Source organism: Aricia agestis, chromosome 7 (assembly GCF_905147365.1).
Source record: "Aricia agestis chromosome 7, ilAriAges1.1, whole genome shotgun sequence".
NCBI lineage: Eukaryota > Metazoa > Arthropoda > Insecta > Lepidoptera > Lycaenidae > Aricia > Aricia agestis.
In genome coordinates, this window is record NC_056412.1 from 4,874,531 (window position 1) to 4,890,657 (window position 16,127).

The following is a 16,127-nucleotide window of genomic DNA, read 5'->3' on the forward strand; positions in this document are numbered from 1 at the left end:
AGATATTTCATAACTACTTAATAAAATTATCTTGAAATATCAATCCAACATTAAGTTAACATTTAAATTAATTTTTCTGTTTGATAAGATCTTGGCCTGGATCAAAACTGCATAATATTTTTAATTAACATTGGAATAAAATAGCATAATATAATGTTTCACACTATTCATGGTAAGTGGTAAATACATAATATTGTTTGTGGGGTTTGTAACTGACATAAAAAACATTTTGTAGGTTCGTTATATAAAATTGTATTTATTAAGGGATACCAATCTTAACATTAAACATTAATAAAGTACTCCACATACTTTATTCTGATTCATCACTATCCAAAACAGTGCGGCGCGACCGTTCCGATGTAATGTTTTGCAGCCATGTAGCGGTTTTCTGTGCCGCGGAACGGCGCGGCGTGCGGCGCTCGGGCACAGGCGGCGGTGGGGGCGGCGAGCGCGCCTTGGCAGGCCGGCCGCGAGCACGTCCGCGCGGCCCTCCGCGGGCGCCACGCCCTCGTCCTCGCCCGGCGATGGGTACGAGCGGCTCGTCGTCGTCACTCAGCAATACAATACAGTCCCTCATGTTCTTGGCTGCGGCGGCGGTGGAGGCAGCGGCTGCTGCGGCGGCCGCGGCGGCGTGCTTGGATGCCTTGATAGCGGCCTCATCGATAAGGCTCTTCAGGTTTTCTGCATCTGTATTGTCCAAACTTTGCTTGCAAGCTTTGAGTGACTCATTAATTTCTTCTGGCTTTTCTGCAGTGGACTCTAACAGAAAATCGACGCAGCGTCGTCGGTGTGCGTCTAGTACTCGACGGAAAATATCGTCGTCTTTCTTTAATGTAAAATCCCTGACAGCATCAGTGACAGCACGCACAGATAAGACTGACAGTCGACGCTCCGGTGGCAGGGCTTCATAGTAGGAACGTATGAGTGATTCAACATCTGGAGCTTGAGCAGCCACACCACCCATATCTACATCATTCTTAGTATTCACATCTTGATCTTTACGGTCACGGATTCTTTTCTCTCGTTTCATGATCAAAACATCATCTGGATTAGCAACTAAGCCATTAAAGTTTTGACCAAATCTAATACGATTGAAATCCTGACCTTCCTTTTCAAAGAACACACTCAATCTTATTAGTGGTATTTTGGGCTGCCTGGGATCACCACTCAGTAAATTCTCGGACTCTTTGATAGCATCTTCGACTTTGTCCTTTAAAAACTGTTGTACTTTTTCACTTTCATTTACATTCTTTTCACCGAGGTTTTCTTCTGATAGGACAATGGTTTTGAATAAAAACGGTCTCACAGTTTTTAACTGTATGGGAGTGACAATGTATTCTTTCTTATGTAACTGGAATAAAACACAATGCTTCGGCAGAGCTTCCCCTGCAGCTAGAGATGTGGCAACAGTGCTGCCGGGTTGTATAACAAAAAAGCCCTCATTTTCTCTTTTGATATCTTTCATAGCAAACACTTGGCTGTCATGTTCGTGACCCCACACAACCAAGTCCAGAAAATTTGGCAGAACACTCTCCGGTATGTAGTTGCCTTGGCCTCTGTCGGCCCTATTCTGATGCAATACCAACATGTTAAACCAATCGTTTCCATCTTCGACCATTTCCATTTCCACTTTCTTCTCAACAAACAAACGAGAGAGTCGTTGATCTTTAAGGTGACTCAATCCGTACATGGACAGCTTCGTTTCGCCCTTCTGTATGAGCACAGGAGATATTCGCACGTGGGTGTAGTCGCTCCACTTGCCGAAATAGTTGACGAGGCCAGTCATGGACAGTATGTCGAGGGAACTCACGCTACCCTGGCCCACGGGGTCGTCGTGATTGCCGTGTATGGAAAAGATAGGGTAAGAAATGTTCAAGTTTGGATCCTCGTAGTTTACGTTCCGGGAAAAATTTTCAATTTGGTCGGATAAAACTTCGATGTTCACCGGCTTGTCCCCGAAACAATATTTTCGAATAATTTGAGCACATTTTAACATACAGCTAGGCGACGGTTTTGCGTGGTGGAAAAGATCACCACCAAGTAGAATTAAGTCTACATCGTATTGAACTCCGAGTGAAAGAATTTCTTCGAATGCTATAAAACTGTCTTCGCCTCGAACCGCATCATTCTCGAGATAACCTAAGTGAATATCGGATGCTATTAGAACTCTTAATGATTCGTCTGGAGACCACGCCGCAGAATCATTTTGCACCATGTTCGATCGATTTCTTTTTATTTTGTTTAGTAATATCACAAAACACAATAAAACATCTATAAATTACCGCCAATCGAAAACAAATTACGTTAATGTCAAATGCGAGTTGCGACGCGTAAACATTTTTGACACTTTTTTAAAATCACAGAATACAAATTACGTACTGTTTATTCCATAGATAAAGTATTATAGTATAGATGTAGTCTTAAAGGCCGTATACACGATCGGTTCGAACCACCAACAGAGGTCACCTGAGGTTGGGTCAACAAAGTTGAATCACTCTCTACACGATCAACTCGTATCATGTCTTGGCTAGGCTGTGGAAAAGTGAACAATGGGACCACTATCTACCGCAATTATAGCGCTGGCTTGTATAGCTATAATATGTGATGAAAAAAAACGTAAAAAAAGACGGCTGTAGATGAAACGGTGATTAAAGAAAGAAAAACGTTGAGCCATTTAATCATTTTAAAAATATTGGACTCTGATGATTTTCTCAATTATTTTAGAATGGACGAAAATTCTTTCAACGAATTATTAGAAATGGTGCGACCCTTAATTACAAAACAAGTACTGTGTCTTGTTTTATAATTAAGGGTTTATTAATAACTGTAGATGTGAAAAGCTGTGTCTGTGGAAGAACATTTAACAGCAACGTTAAGATTTCGATCAATGTGCGACTGAGCACCAACAAGCGTCTACACGGTTGCGTCTCAACTCAATGTTCTCAATTTGACATTGGTCGTGAGGGATGCGCTCACTACCAAGGTTATTGAAGGTTATTTGGTTGGTCAATCAAAAACAAGCGTCTACACGGTTGATTTTTGTTCCAACCCTACCAAGGTGACCTCTGTTGGTGGTTAGAACCGATCGTGTAAGCGCCCTTTTAGCCCGTCATGGCGTGGCCATTTTGTGCTTATTTTCATACTTAAGTAGTGTGCGTTTATTTTCTTCAATATTTCTATTTGTCGATTACCTATTTCGAAGCACGTTATGATACAGGAAAGAAAGTCAATTAGTTCATCGATTCGATTAACTTTAGTTCAAGTGATGAGAATCCGTAAACACACGTAAAAAGCTATGCAATTTTTATAGCCAAATTATTAATTGAAGTGCCATTTTTAGCACTAATTGCCTTATATAGCACGAAAAAGGGATTAATAGACTTATAAATTATCTTTTTAGATTACATAAATACCTATTGAAAAGCCCAAAAAACGTTGTTCAAAACTTACGTATTAAATGTTAAATCCACGTGTTTGAGGCATTCTTTGACAATTCTTATGGTTTATTATTTAGCGGAACCACAAAACTTAACAATATCTACCATTAAATGTAGACCTTTAATGTAAAACTAAAAACCTTTAATATCACTTTTATTACATGAAATATGCATACCGACTCCTTTGTTATGTCCTAGTAAGTAGGACATAACATTACATGCTTTTGACGCTTATACACCGATATTCGGAGCGTGCGAAGTGGGTGGAGGGGGCAAAGAAAGCGATCAAAAATATGAAACAAAAGGGGCTATTAGTCCGTAGTCAAACAATCTTGTCAATCTTGTTCTGAAATTTTTAGAAATTTGTCCTAATTATTTTTGTATCGTGGACTGCAAAAATAACAGGAGAAGTAGGTAGTCTGTAGATATAACTTTTGTTTTAGTGTTGATGGATCACCATGGTCTCCAAAACCCGACGAGAAAAATTTGCAGTGATAGCTTCATAGAATATTTCATTTAAATCCAAAGTATCAGGTGGAAGAAACAGTGACTCACAAAATATGACGATAAACCAGATACTACATCGGGTTTTAACTTTTCTTTTAGAAGCTGGAGATATGCTGGAGATAGAGTTTTGAATGAAAAAGGTTTTTCAACTAAGCAAGTTTTAGATAATGTGTTTTAGTAAATTTAAAGACTCCAATCTTTTTCAAGAGTATTAATGTTGTAAAATATATACCTAATAAGATAAAGGTAACTTATAGAAAAATGTTATTATAATATTAAAGTTAAGAATAATAGGATAGAAATGTAAACACTAAAATACTATCTAAAATATACAGATATATTGTATATACAAACTTTAAATATAAAACTATAAAAAGAAAAACTTGCCCAAGTCGTCCCCATCTGGCAGAGTGCCCAGCAAGCTGACAGCATTGCCACGTTGGATGGCAATTGCTATCCGCTGTGCCAGGTAGCTCCCAGCTCTGGGGTCTCGGGTGGCTTCAACAAGCTTCTTAGATATTCCTCTAAAAAGCTCATGTGCCCCCGGACCCCATGCGCCTAGAGTTTCCACCCCAAACGGTTCAAATATAAGATCTCCGCTGAGGTTCTCATATTTGCGCCGCTTGAGGTTCTCTGCTTGGTTTGCGGCTGCGCCCGCACAGCTCGAGGTGCTCTGAATATGGGACGAGGCGAGTGTGTCGACACAAGTAGCGTCCCACACAAGGGCCCGACCCACATTCCAGGGCACCAGGGTCATTCCATCTGGTCTCTTGCCATCGTCGCGCGCCAAACCGGAGGGCTCCAGTATGGCTGGCACGCCGGCAGTGACAAGAGCCCGACGAATGAGGTCATTCAGGTTGTGATGCCGTGAAAAGCGTCCGGCACTTCGCGAGCAGCGCAACCCGTGGTGACCATAGCTGTCGACGCGCGCGCCACAAACACACTGATGGGGGACGACATGGGGGACACCAAGACGCAGGGCAGTGGCAAGACGGAATGTATTACGGTCCAGCAATGTTCCTGTGTTTTTAGATGGCAGTGCCTGCAGCCAAGCTCCCGACTCCCACCTCTCCACGGCCAAAAGTCGAGCCCATTCTACGGCGCTGGTAGACGTGTTAAACAGTTTATTACGCACCAGTTCGCAGATGGGCTCGTCCCAGAGCCTTTGGGAAGATGTGTTCTTGGGAACCTCGCTGCCGGCACTAGCAATGTCCCAGGCATCCTTGGCCTCGTCCGCAAAGGGAATGACGAATGGGCAAGATGAGGGCTCTAAAATGTTGGCTATTACTGCGCGATTTGCGTGGACCGAGGACAAGAACGCCGGTAAAGCTGTGTCCGATGTTTTTCGTATTCCCAGGCCACCGAACCTTACTGGTAGTGTAGCTTGGGTCCAGGAACGTTCATCAAATTTTATGTTTAAAAGTGTGGAAAGCGTATGCTTTAGGGTGTCATCTAAGCTATGGAGAAGTTCTGGGAACTTCCAGAGCTGACAACACCGCAAAGCATACGTAAATTTTGGAACGAATAAACAATATCGAATCAGAGTAAATGCCATGTGACTGTTAATTTGGAGAAGACGATCTAAACTTTCACTAAAATTCCGTGTTTTTTCATTTATATAGTCCGGAAAAGAATCGGCTAGAACAGGTGAACCCAAGAGAAAAAGTGCACTCTTCTCAATCACTGATAATAATTCTGGGGCGACGGCCTTGAAACTGGATATTATCTCATCTCTATCCCCACAATCATCAGGGACAAAAAGTTCACACTTCCCCAGGTTCAAATCTAGGCCTATAATTTTGAATTCGCGAATCAGAGTCTGAAACTCCGAAAGAACTGTAGATGTGTCGCTGGCAAGGGTCCCGTCATCTAGATACCACACGTTGAATTTGGAATTTAGGAGTTCGATGACCGGGTGAATAGCTAGACTGAAAATTGCTGGACCTAGAGGGTCGCCCTGTTGACAGCCAACTTCAGACTGGATTAAGTGGTTCTACCTTAGAGTATACATTAGCAAGCTATAGAGCGCGCGCATCGCTTATTCCCCGTTGTGCCGATCGTAAGCAGAAGTTCTATAGATACTCGTCAAACGTATAACGCAAGTCGTTTGACGCTTATAGGAAAATATGTTCACACTCGTGCTTACAGTTCATACCTTGTTAGAAGCACTCTATAGCTTGCTATAATGTATACTCTATGGGTTCTACATTTATCATTTTCGGAATTTGTCATTTCAGGAATTTATTTTTTCGGAATCTGTCAATTTAGGAATTTGACATTTTAGGAATTTGCCATTTCAGGAATTTGCCATTTTCGGAAGTTGACGAGTTTAGAATACACGTTCTCGGAAATTGGCATTTTCGGAAGTTGTCGTTTTGGGAAGTTGTCGTTGTCACCCTGAGGGCTGGTAAATTAGTTTAGTGGGATCTCGGTAGTACTGTAACATGAAGGGTAAATGTAAAATATAAATCAAAACAAGATTTTTCAAAACATTCCTTTTTATTTTCTTCAAGTAAAAAGTATTGCACGTATTTTTGTTATGTAAATGTTTTTAATGAAACATTTAAGCTGTTTGCCCTTGCCACTGTGGTTATAAGTTACGCAGCTCAGCATTTTACTCTAGCAACCACCCGAGCATTACCTATCTGTAAGAAAAAAGAATGAATAAAAATGTTTAGACTTGCTGTATCAAAATTTTTAGTCACGTTTTTTGATTGGTTCAGTACTTACGTTTGAACTTGTTTTATAGCGTGCTAAAGTCGTTATAGCGAATTATATTGGCTCATATTATATAATTATCAGTGCCGTAAACAGCCTTTTTTGCGCCCTGTCCGAGCTTCTACAACTGGGTCCTTGTTTTTTTTAGATATTATTAATAGGTACCCAGAGTAATGTCCTATACATTACTCTGGGTACCTATTAATAATGGGTACCTATTTTATTTTTGGAATCGAGCACTAGGGACGCAGCGGGAACTTATCGGGAGCTAACCGAAAAAATAATAGACCTGAATCCTGCCTGGTCAGGCCATTCTTGCGCCCACCCCTACGTCTACGCCCTGTGCCTGGGCACCGGTGGCACCGCCCTATTTACGGCGCTGATAACTATTATTGCCATTAGTTCATAGCTCTTCTACATCCCTTACATGTCCTGCTAAGACCATTTTATTTCCTTTTAGCATATATTGGGCCTTGAAACTAAATGAGTGTTTTACACTCTCAAAACCACAAGTCGTTTTTAACTAAATCTAATCCAAATACCATTAATCATTGTTCTAAATATATTTTATTTGCTATAATCGTGGCTATAATCTTTACAAAATAAACAAACTCTTGTTGTTTATTTTTTGACACATGCCCCTAAAACCAAAGAGAATGTCATATACTACGTAACACCCAAGTAACACCTAAAACTTCTTTTGAAATATGTCACTACTGACGTGCACGTTCCGTCCAGTCTCTAGTACCTCAATGATTTATTCATACTCACAGTTCACACCATAAACTTATAATATACTGTCGTATAGACCACCTGACAACCCGAAAATGCGTGACCATTTTTGATCTGTCAATGTTTGCGTGTGCTAGTGATGTATAATTTACTATCGATAGTATAGTATTTTGCTATCGATAGTTTAGTCCGTTCGAGTTATTTTACCTGAGTTTCTATAAGAAATAAATAATATGCAACTTTGACAGATTTTGTATTTCAAATTAGGTATCATAAATTTTAATTGGCAAAAAAGGTGACGATTGAAAAGTAGATACACATTTTCGTTTGGAATGATTTTTCAATCGTCATTCGTCGGATGTGTTATGACTTATGACATGAGGTTCTTATAGGGGTAAATAATATACACATAACACATTATAAAGTTACTTATTTATTACTCAGGTAAAATCTATCTGGTAAATCAGTCCTTACATTGCTGCATTGAAAGTAAACGTTGAAAGTAAACAACACACATAGTATGTTCGAGCGCCTACGACTACTAAATAGCAACATGATAAATTTACAACCACCGGCACGCTAACATTTCTTACTACCGACCAATTGATATTTCAATACCTTCCACATTATTAATATTTTATGAATTTGCTTTGTCATTTTGTCATTCACTTTTCTATTATCTTTTTGTTCGCACATACAAGTAACAATAAAGTAATTTTTGTCAAGTCTATCTTTAATTATACCAACCAACCAAACATACAATTCGGAACATTTGGCGACCGTGCAAAATACGAATCTACAATTCGCAATCAAAGGATGACGAGGAATTACTAAACGAGAAATAAGCAATATTACGTTCGGCGGTCATTCGACGATCCAACTATTGCATCATCCTGGTCAGAGTGGCTCTAGCTGGAAAGTAATACTTATTTCTGGAAGAAGAAAAACGAAACTGAGGACGTTGTGGAGTGATTTAGCTACGACTCGGCGTTTTCAGATAAGTGTCTTCCCATTCTTCAACCTCACATCCATTACCTAACCCTAATTATAACCCTAAATACCTATTTCCTATCTAGATATCCTATATTCCTTTATTCTATAACATAATTCATCAATATTTTATAGTTTTATTGCCCAATCAGCACAAATTAACTATTTTTAGTAAATTTAAAAACCAGTAACATTCAATTACCTTATGTAGATAATATAATCGTTATCGGTCGATCGAATTTATAGAAAACATTAACTTTTTGTTATTTGCCGACTATTTCAGGCTACTTTCAGGCATAATCTGGAAAAATATTGGAATCTCGCTTGGAGTTTGGAAATACATATCAATTAAATATTTTGCCAAGCGTTCTTCTTTAAAAGGGCGTATTACTAAATTTAAAAACTATATTGATTTAATTGACAAAAAAGAAGAGTTATCTACTGTTGAAGTTACGGAACTTTCAATAAAATTAGAAAAATTTCGTTTGTTATCAAATCAATATGAGCAAGTGCAAGATTCGATAGATGTATTAAATTCAGATAATTTAGCATTTGAAATAAATGAGCGGGATGCTATTGAGCAAGATTGTGCGACATGTACGGCAATGGCACAAACTATTTTAGCGAAGTTTAGCAGTAAAAAAGACAAGCATAACACTTCCTTGTCTCAGTGTCATCGCGATCATTTTGAAACTGAATTTAAACTGCCTCAATTACAAATTAATAAATTCGATGGTGCTTTTTTTCGATGGCTAGAGTTTCGAGACACATTCTTGTCCGTTATACACAATAACGATCGCATAAAGCCAATTCATAAATTTCATTATTTGATATCTTATTTAGCAGGCGATGCTGCACGAGTTATATCAAATTTGGAGGTTTCCGAGGCTAACTATAAAGATGCGTGGCGTTTACTTTGCGAGAGGTACGACAATAAACGACAGCTTTTAAATCATCATTTGAATGCTCTCTTCAAGATTGAACCGTTGAGTCGCGAGTCCGAACGATCTTTGCGCTTTCTTGTGGACCATGTTACAAAAAAATTACGTGCATTGTCTAGTCTCGGGCAATCTACCCAATATTGGGACATTTTAATAATTCACATGGTCTCTTCGAAACTAGACACGTGCACTTTAGTTAAGTGGGAGGAAATGCGTAACTCTTTGGATGAGGTACCTACGCTAGAACAATTTAATAAATTTTTAACCGATCGAGCTGATAAACTTGAAACGTTAAATCGTAACAAATTAGACAAGATGAAGGCATCAAGTGGCTTCTCTCGGCCCACAGGCTCTAATGTTAACAATGAAAGAGTACATACGAAATCATTTTCTTTCTCACAAGGTGACAACAAAATTAACAATTTCAAATCTTGTATTATTTGTAAGGGTGAGCATAAAATATATGAGTGTGAAATATTTAAGGCTAAAAGCTACGAAGATAAAATTAGTGACATTCGTAAATTCAAACTTTGCATGAACTGTTTAAGGGAGGGTCATCAGCCTCACAACTGCAAATTAGGTCCATATCGTGTATGCAAAAGAAAGCATAACACGTTACTACATCAAACAAAGACTGATTTTAGTTCTTTAAATTCTACTGACACAATTGTCAATTTTTCTACACATCCAACAAATCAAATATTACTTTCTACTGCCATAATTGAAGTGCAAAATCTAAAAACTAAGGAGGCAATTAAAGCCCGTGCGTTGCTTGATTGCGGAAGTCAATCATCGTTGATAAGCAAAAGGCTTAAAGATTTCTTGCAATTAGAGTCAAGTTCTATAAATAAAATTAGTGTTATAGGTATTGACAACAACTTGTCTGACTACATAACAGAAAGTTGCATTGCTCAACTCAATTCCGTTCACGAAAATTACAAAATATCTTTAGATTGTTTTGTGCTCAAAGAGCTAACAGGAGCTATTCCTCCTACTACAATCAATTTACACAATGTCGAATTTCCAAAAAACGTTACACTTGTATTGACAAAATAAGTCTGCACCTATAAGTATTGATATACTTATAGGTGCAGACTTATTTTGGGATGTTCTCGGTAATGATGTGAAATCTATAAATTCAAGACACAACATTAAACTAAGATTTGGTTGGTTAATCATAGGTTCTATATCAAACAATTTATCTAATACTAAGAAAATTCAATGTCATAATTCAATTTTAGCTAACAATTTACAAAACGAAAATATCAATGATTTATTACAAAAATTTTGGACTACCGAAGAAGTTCCTAATAAATCGAAGCTTACCAAAGTCGAAAGAGACTGTGAGCAACATTTCATAAAAAATACAATTCGCTTACCTAGTGGAAGATTTTCAGTTCAACTTCCTTCGATTGATACACCTGATTGTTTAGGTAATTCTTATAATATGGCGCTGCAAAGATTTCTAAATTTAGAAAAACGTTTTAGGAAGTATCCACAATTAAAAACACAGTATTCCAATTTTATCAATGAGTATTATGAACTAGGGCATTTGGAAGAGCTACCAAATACAGCTTTTCTGAAACAATCTCATTTTCTCTGTCATCACGCAGTATTTAAAGAAAATAGTGAGTCTACTAAAATTAGAGTAGTTTTTGATGGTTCAGCTCCAACTACTTCAGGGTTTTCGCTTAATGATATCCAAATGGTTGGACCTAATATTCAAGACTCTTTATTTGCTATCCTCATTAGGGCTCGACAATACAAATTTCTACTAACAGCTGATATAGAGAAGCACTATCGACAAATTCATGTGCATCAGGAACATCAAAACTTGCAGTTAATTTTATGGAGAGAAAAGGAAATTGATACAATCAAAATCTTAACAGTTACATATGGTCTTTCAAGTTCTAGTTTTTTGGCCACTCGTTATCTCTGGCAATTGGGACATGATTGTACTGATAAATTAATAGGTAAAATTATCAAACAAGATTTTTACGTTGATGCGTCATAACTGGCGCAGATAGTGAAAATGAACTTATGCACATTCAAAATGCATTATCAGCCACTTTAAAAGGGGCATGTTTTTATCTTCGTAAGTACAAATCTAATTACGAATCGATTTTAAAAACAGACGTAGTTAACTCATCAACTGAATTTAGTGTTAGTTCATCAACCAGTGCTTTAGGTATTAATTGGAATCCTGAAGATGATAATTTGCGAATTTCATTTGAGGTTTCACCAAAGGAACAACCAATTACTAAGCGGCTAATTTTATCATTTACGTTTAAAATATTCGATCCTTTAGGCTTGATCAGTCCATGTGTTGTTTTAGCAAAACTATTATTACAATCTCTGTGGCAAAAGGGTCTAGATTGGGATGAACCTGTTCCCAAGGATATACAAAGGTCATGGGAAGAATTTTAGATGTACAGTAATAGTTTACCACATCTTCTAAATGTAAGTGTACCTCGTAGAGTACTGTGCGAAAATTACAATTATGTTGAACTAGCTGTTGCCCCCGACTCCGTCCGCGTGGACTTCAGCTTATAGCGCGCGGTAGTTCCCTTCATAGAGTAACTTATATTATAGTAGGTAGTTCCCGACTCCCGTTGAACCATGTAGATGGTAGATTGTAATTTGTAGGCTACATTACTGCAAATTGCAAAATTTGCACGATAGAGGTGTTTCCGCGGTACGCTTACTTCAAACTTCAATGTTTACAGACAGACAGACACATAACACATAAAACGCGTATTTAAGCGTTAGGGGTTAAAAGTTGGGAAGAGGAGTCGAAGACGAACATCAACGATCAACTTTTATCAATTCTTCCAATAGCCGTAACAGGCATGAGGAAGCTTCATGCCTTCATCCTTACCACATCTTATAGTAACACTTTTGAGTAAGCGATAGTGCGATGTAGGAGACGGCACGACGCCATCTATAATGAATTTTTGGAACAAACTTAATTTGAACAAATTTACGCATTTTCACCCCCTTACATCGCTTTTTTCCAGTTAAAAAGTAGCCTATGTCCTTTCTCAGGATTTAGACTATCTGTACAGTACAAAATTTCATTACAATCCGTTCGGTAGTTTTAGCGTGAAAGCGCTCGACAGACAAAGATACTTACTTCCGAATTTATATTAGTATAGATTTACAGACAGACAGACACATCACAGATAAAACGCCCCTATTTTTGACCGACTTCCAAAAAGGAGGAGGTAATTGCGTACGGGTTATTAAAAACGGGAGTGGGCCGTGGGGTCGAAGTCGAACATCAATGATCAACATTCCTTAATAATTTCAAACATACGTGATAAGATACTTCATCCTTACCACTTCTTATAGTAACACTTTTAAGCAAGCGATAGCGCGATGTAGGAGACGGCACGGCGTCATCTATAATACATTTTTGGAACTAACTTAATTTGAACAAATTTACGCATTTTCACCCCCTTACAACCCTTTTTTCCAGTTAAAAAGTAGCCTATGTCCTTTCTCAGACCTTAGACTATCTGTGTACAAAAATTCATTACAATCGGTTCGGTAGTTTTGGCGTGAAAGCGAGACAGACAGACAGACAGACAGAAACGAAAGTATCTCTGTACATTCGCATTTATAATATTATAGTATAGATTACATTCATTTAGTGACGCATCATTGCGGGCTTTTGGAGCTTGTATCTACCTTAGATCTATAAATAATGCAGGTATAATTAATGTTCAATTGTTGTGTTCTAAGTCGAAAGTTTCTCCTATTAAGCCGACAACGATACCCCGCTTAGAACTATGCGCAGCACTTTTAGCAGCAAAGTTGTCGAAGGCGTTGGTGGCATCTCTTAGATGTACAGTCGCTCGTCAAGTACACTGGTGCGATTCTACTGTTGTCCTTGGATGGCTTCGTGCTGATTGTCATAAATTAAAAACATTCGTAGCAAATAGGGTTATCGAAATTTCAGAGCTTTCAGATATTTCATCATGGCAATATGTACCTACTTCATTGAATTCAGGGGATCTAGTGTCAAGAGGTGTCGCACCTAAGGATATAATTTCGAAAAAAACCTGATGGAATGGCCCACTGTTCTTATCTAAACCAGAATCAGAGTGGTGTATTCCTTCGCCAGATGTCCCAAATGAAGTTAATTTGCCTGAGATTACATTAATTTCTTCTGCAGGTGTAGTAAACGAAGCTACGGAAGTAAGCATAATTGAATTTGAAAAATATTCTAAATTTTCAAGGGTTCGCAGAGTTTTAGGATATGTTAAACGATTTATTTTTAATTGAAACAAAACTAATAAACGTCTAGGAGTTTTAAGTTTGGATGAGTTAAACGACGCTTTCCATAGTCTATGTATGATTTCTCAAAAGGAATCTTTTCCTAAAGAATATAAATTATTAGAAATTGGTAAATCTATTAGTAACAAGTCGAGCATCTTGTCTTTAACACCTTTTTTCGACAATAATTTAAGGCTAATACGAGTTGGTGGAAGACTGAATAATTCAGATTATGATTTTAATAAAAAACATCCAATTCTTCTTCACTCCAATCATCATCTCACTAAACTTATTTTTGAACGCGATCACATTCATCATATGCATGCTGGACCGCAATTATATTATTAATTCGTGAATCTATTTGGCCAATCAATGGTCGATGTCTCGCACGAAACACAGTACATAGATGCATAACATGCAGACGTTATCAAGGAAGGCCTCTAAATCCTATAATGGGCAACTTACCTGTACAAAGAGTTATGCCAGATTTTCCCTTTAAAACTGTAGGCATTGATTTTGCAGGTCCATTCTATATACTTAATAAGAGCGGGCGCGGGGCGCGAACAATCAAGGCATATTTGTGTTTATTTATATGCTTTCGTTTTAAATGTTTGCATTTAGAAGCTGTCAGCGACCTATCTAAAGATAGTTTTTTACAGGCGCTTCGCAGATTTATATCTAGGCGTGGAAAACCTTCTGAAATATTCTGTGATAACGGAAGGAATTTCGTCGCGGCAGCCAAAGAAATAGGTAACTTCATAAAGGCAAACAAAAATGCTATTTCAGACTTTGCAACAGACGAGCATATAAAATTTATTGTTTCCCCGGCGCACGCTCCTCATTTCGGTGGCCTCTGGGAGGCCGGAGCTAAATCAGCCAAATTTCACATTCGTCGCGTTACGGGTAACACCCATCTCACTTTCGAAGAATTAGGTACTTTATTAACGCAAGTCGAGGCAATATTAAATAGTAGACCTTTATGTCCATTATCATCCAATCCTAACGATTACCGTTCCTTAACCCCGGGACACTTTTTGATAGGTCGGTCATTGCTATCGCTACCATCTCCGTCACTCAACGACAAGAACATCATAAACGGCTGGACCCATTTTGCTGAAATTTGATATAAGAATACTTTGAGTCCCGAAAAAGAACATAGGATACATTTTGTGCCGGAAAAATATACGGTTACTGCACAATATACTTTTATGATTTGCGCGTAAACTATTCAATCTATTTTGCCGCGTGGCGTGCCGCGGCGCTGCGCTGCCCGCCCGCCCGTGTCGTTTGACGTTTCCTAACTGTCTGAACCAGTTTTTCGCGCCGCGCCGCGGTGCCGTGCGGTAAATAGTAGCCATTGGATCAACGATTAACGGACTTCTGCATACTAACGGAAGTTAACGAGTCCGTTAATATTTTTAAAAGTTAACTTAAAAGTTAATCCGGTAATCAAAATGTTGACTTCGTTAATTAACGAGTCAAATGCCCAGCTATGGAATTTAGGATCGGGGCTGAGCCCCCTGCCCGAGGGATCTGTCGCACCTCATAACTATGAGGCGGAGTTTGTGGCGGGACGACACGACTCCCTAGGTTGGGTGACATGTAGAGTCACCTCTACTACCAGCATGGCCGCCCTTCCTAACCCACCTGAGTCAACCCCTGGCGGTCCATTCCACTAGGTGAGATCCCCGGTTACCCCGGAGAAGGCCTAGCGGAGGCTGCCAGCGACAAGGGGCGATAGTTCAGGCAGGTAGAGTCGGGGGCACGCTAGTTGTTTTTGGTGATTGCAGGTGCGCTGTTTACTCGGTGTTCCGGTGGCTCGAATTTGGGGCAAATGCGAAAAGTTTTTGTACACATAAATGGGAAATTAAATGGGAAAAATTGGAGAATCAATATTGGGAAAAATTGCCAACTAAGGCCCTAATCTAAGACTAAGCCCTAGCGAATTAGTACCACGGTGTGGGGAACTTCCCCACACTCGTTATTAAGAAAATGGAAAGGAGAAAAATGATATACTTTATCGATAGTGAACCTATGAGAGCTAAGCTACTATACCACGCAGGCCGCAGCACGCTAGATTCACGTGGATTCTGCAGGAATATTTCCTCTTTGAAGTTGCCTCATGTCAGGGGGGCGGGCGTGCCAAGGAGCCAGGCTTTGGAGGGACTCCAGTCTGGAGGCGTCTGCTCTGGCGAAGAGTTTTGTGGCCATACGGCCGATGAAGCTCTCGAGGTTCTCTACCTTGAGGTCGCGGGCTATGACGTCATTTCTGACGTAACGAGGGGCCCCGGCTGCGAGGCGAAGGCTTTTGTTTTGGCTCGCATCGCACTGCACTCTTGGGGTATTTATACACCATTTTTACCCGTCAACCCCCACTCCAAGTGAAGCGATCGTAGCTCAGATAGGATTGCACATTGTCAGTGTGGCCAGATGTAAATATTAAAACTACCATCTAATTTTGTCAAAAATAGTTCAGTTATAATAATTTAGTATTCTAAAAATAATAAACTAAGTACTGAATTAC

The 16,127-nt window shown here is 39.0% G+C and overlaps 1 protein-coding gene and 2 long non-coding RNA genes across 3 annotated transcripts in view; 1 reads left to right on the forward strand and 2 right to left on the reverse strand.

Annotated features, from left to right (window-relative positions):
• The window catches only part of LOC121729016, a 20,175-nt gene continuing 4,048 nt past the window's right edge, over positions 1 to 16,127 (reverse strand). Inside the window, exons 3-4 of the long non-coding RNA XR_006035906.1 lie at positions 11,676 to 11,680; positions 1 to 13 (exon numbers count right to left, since the gene is read on the reverse strand). This is a non-coding gene — a long non-coding RNA (uncharacterized LOC121729016). The remainder of the gene's footprint in view (positions 14 to 11,675; positions 11,681 to 16,127) is intronic.
• On the reverse strand, positions 233 to 2,327 carry LOC121729005 (double-strand break repair protein MRE11). Its single transcript, XM_042117375.1, has one exon. It carries the CDS (start codon positions 2,213 to 2,215, stop codon positions 311 to 313), a length of 1,905 nt encoding a protein of 634 aa, XP_041973309.1. The 5' UTR covers positions 2,216 to 2,327; the 3' UTR covers positions 233 to 310.
• On the forward strand, positions 8,753 to 16,093 carry LOC121729017. Its single transcript, XR_006035907.1, has 3 exons — positions 8,753 to 8,981; positions 11,349 to 11,351; positions 16,080 to 16,093. It is a non-coding gene; the product is annotated as an uncharacterized LOC121729017 (long non-coding RNA).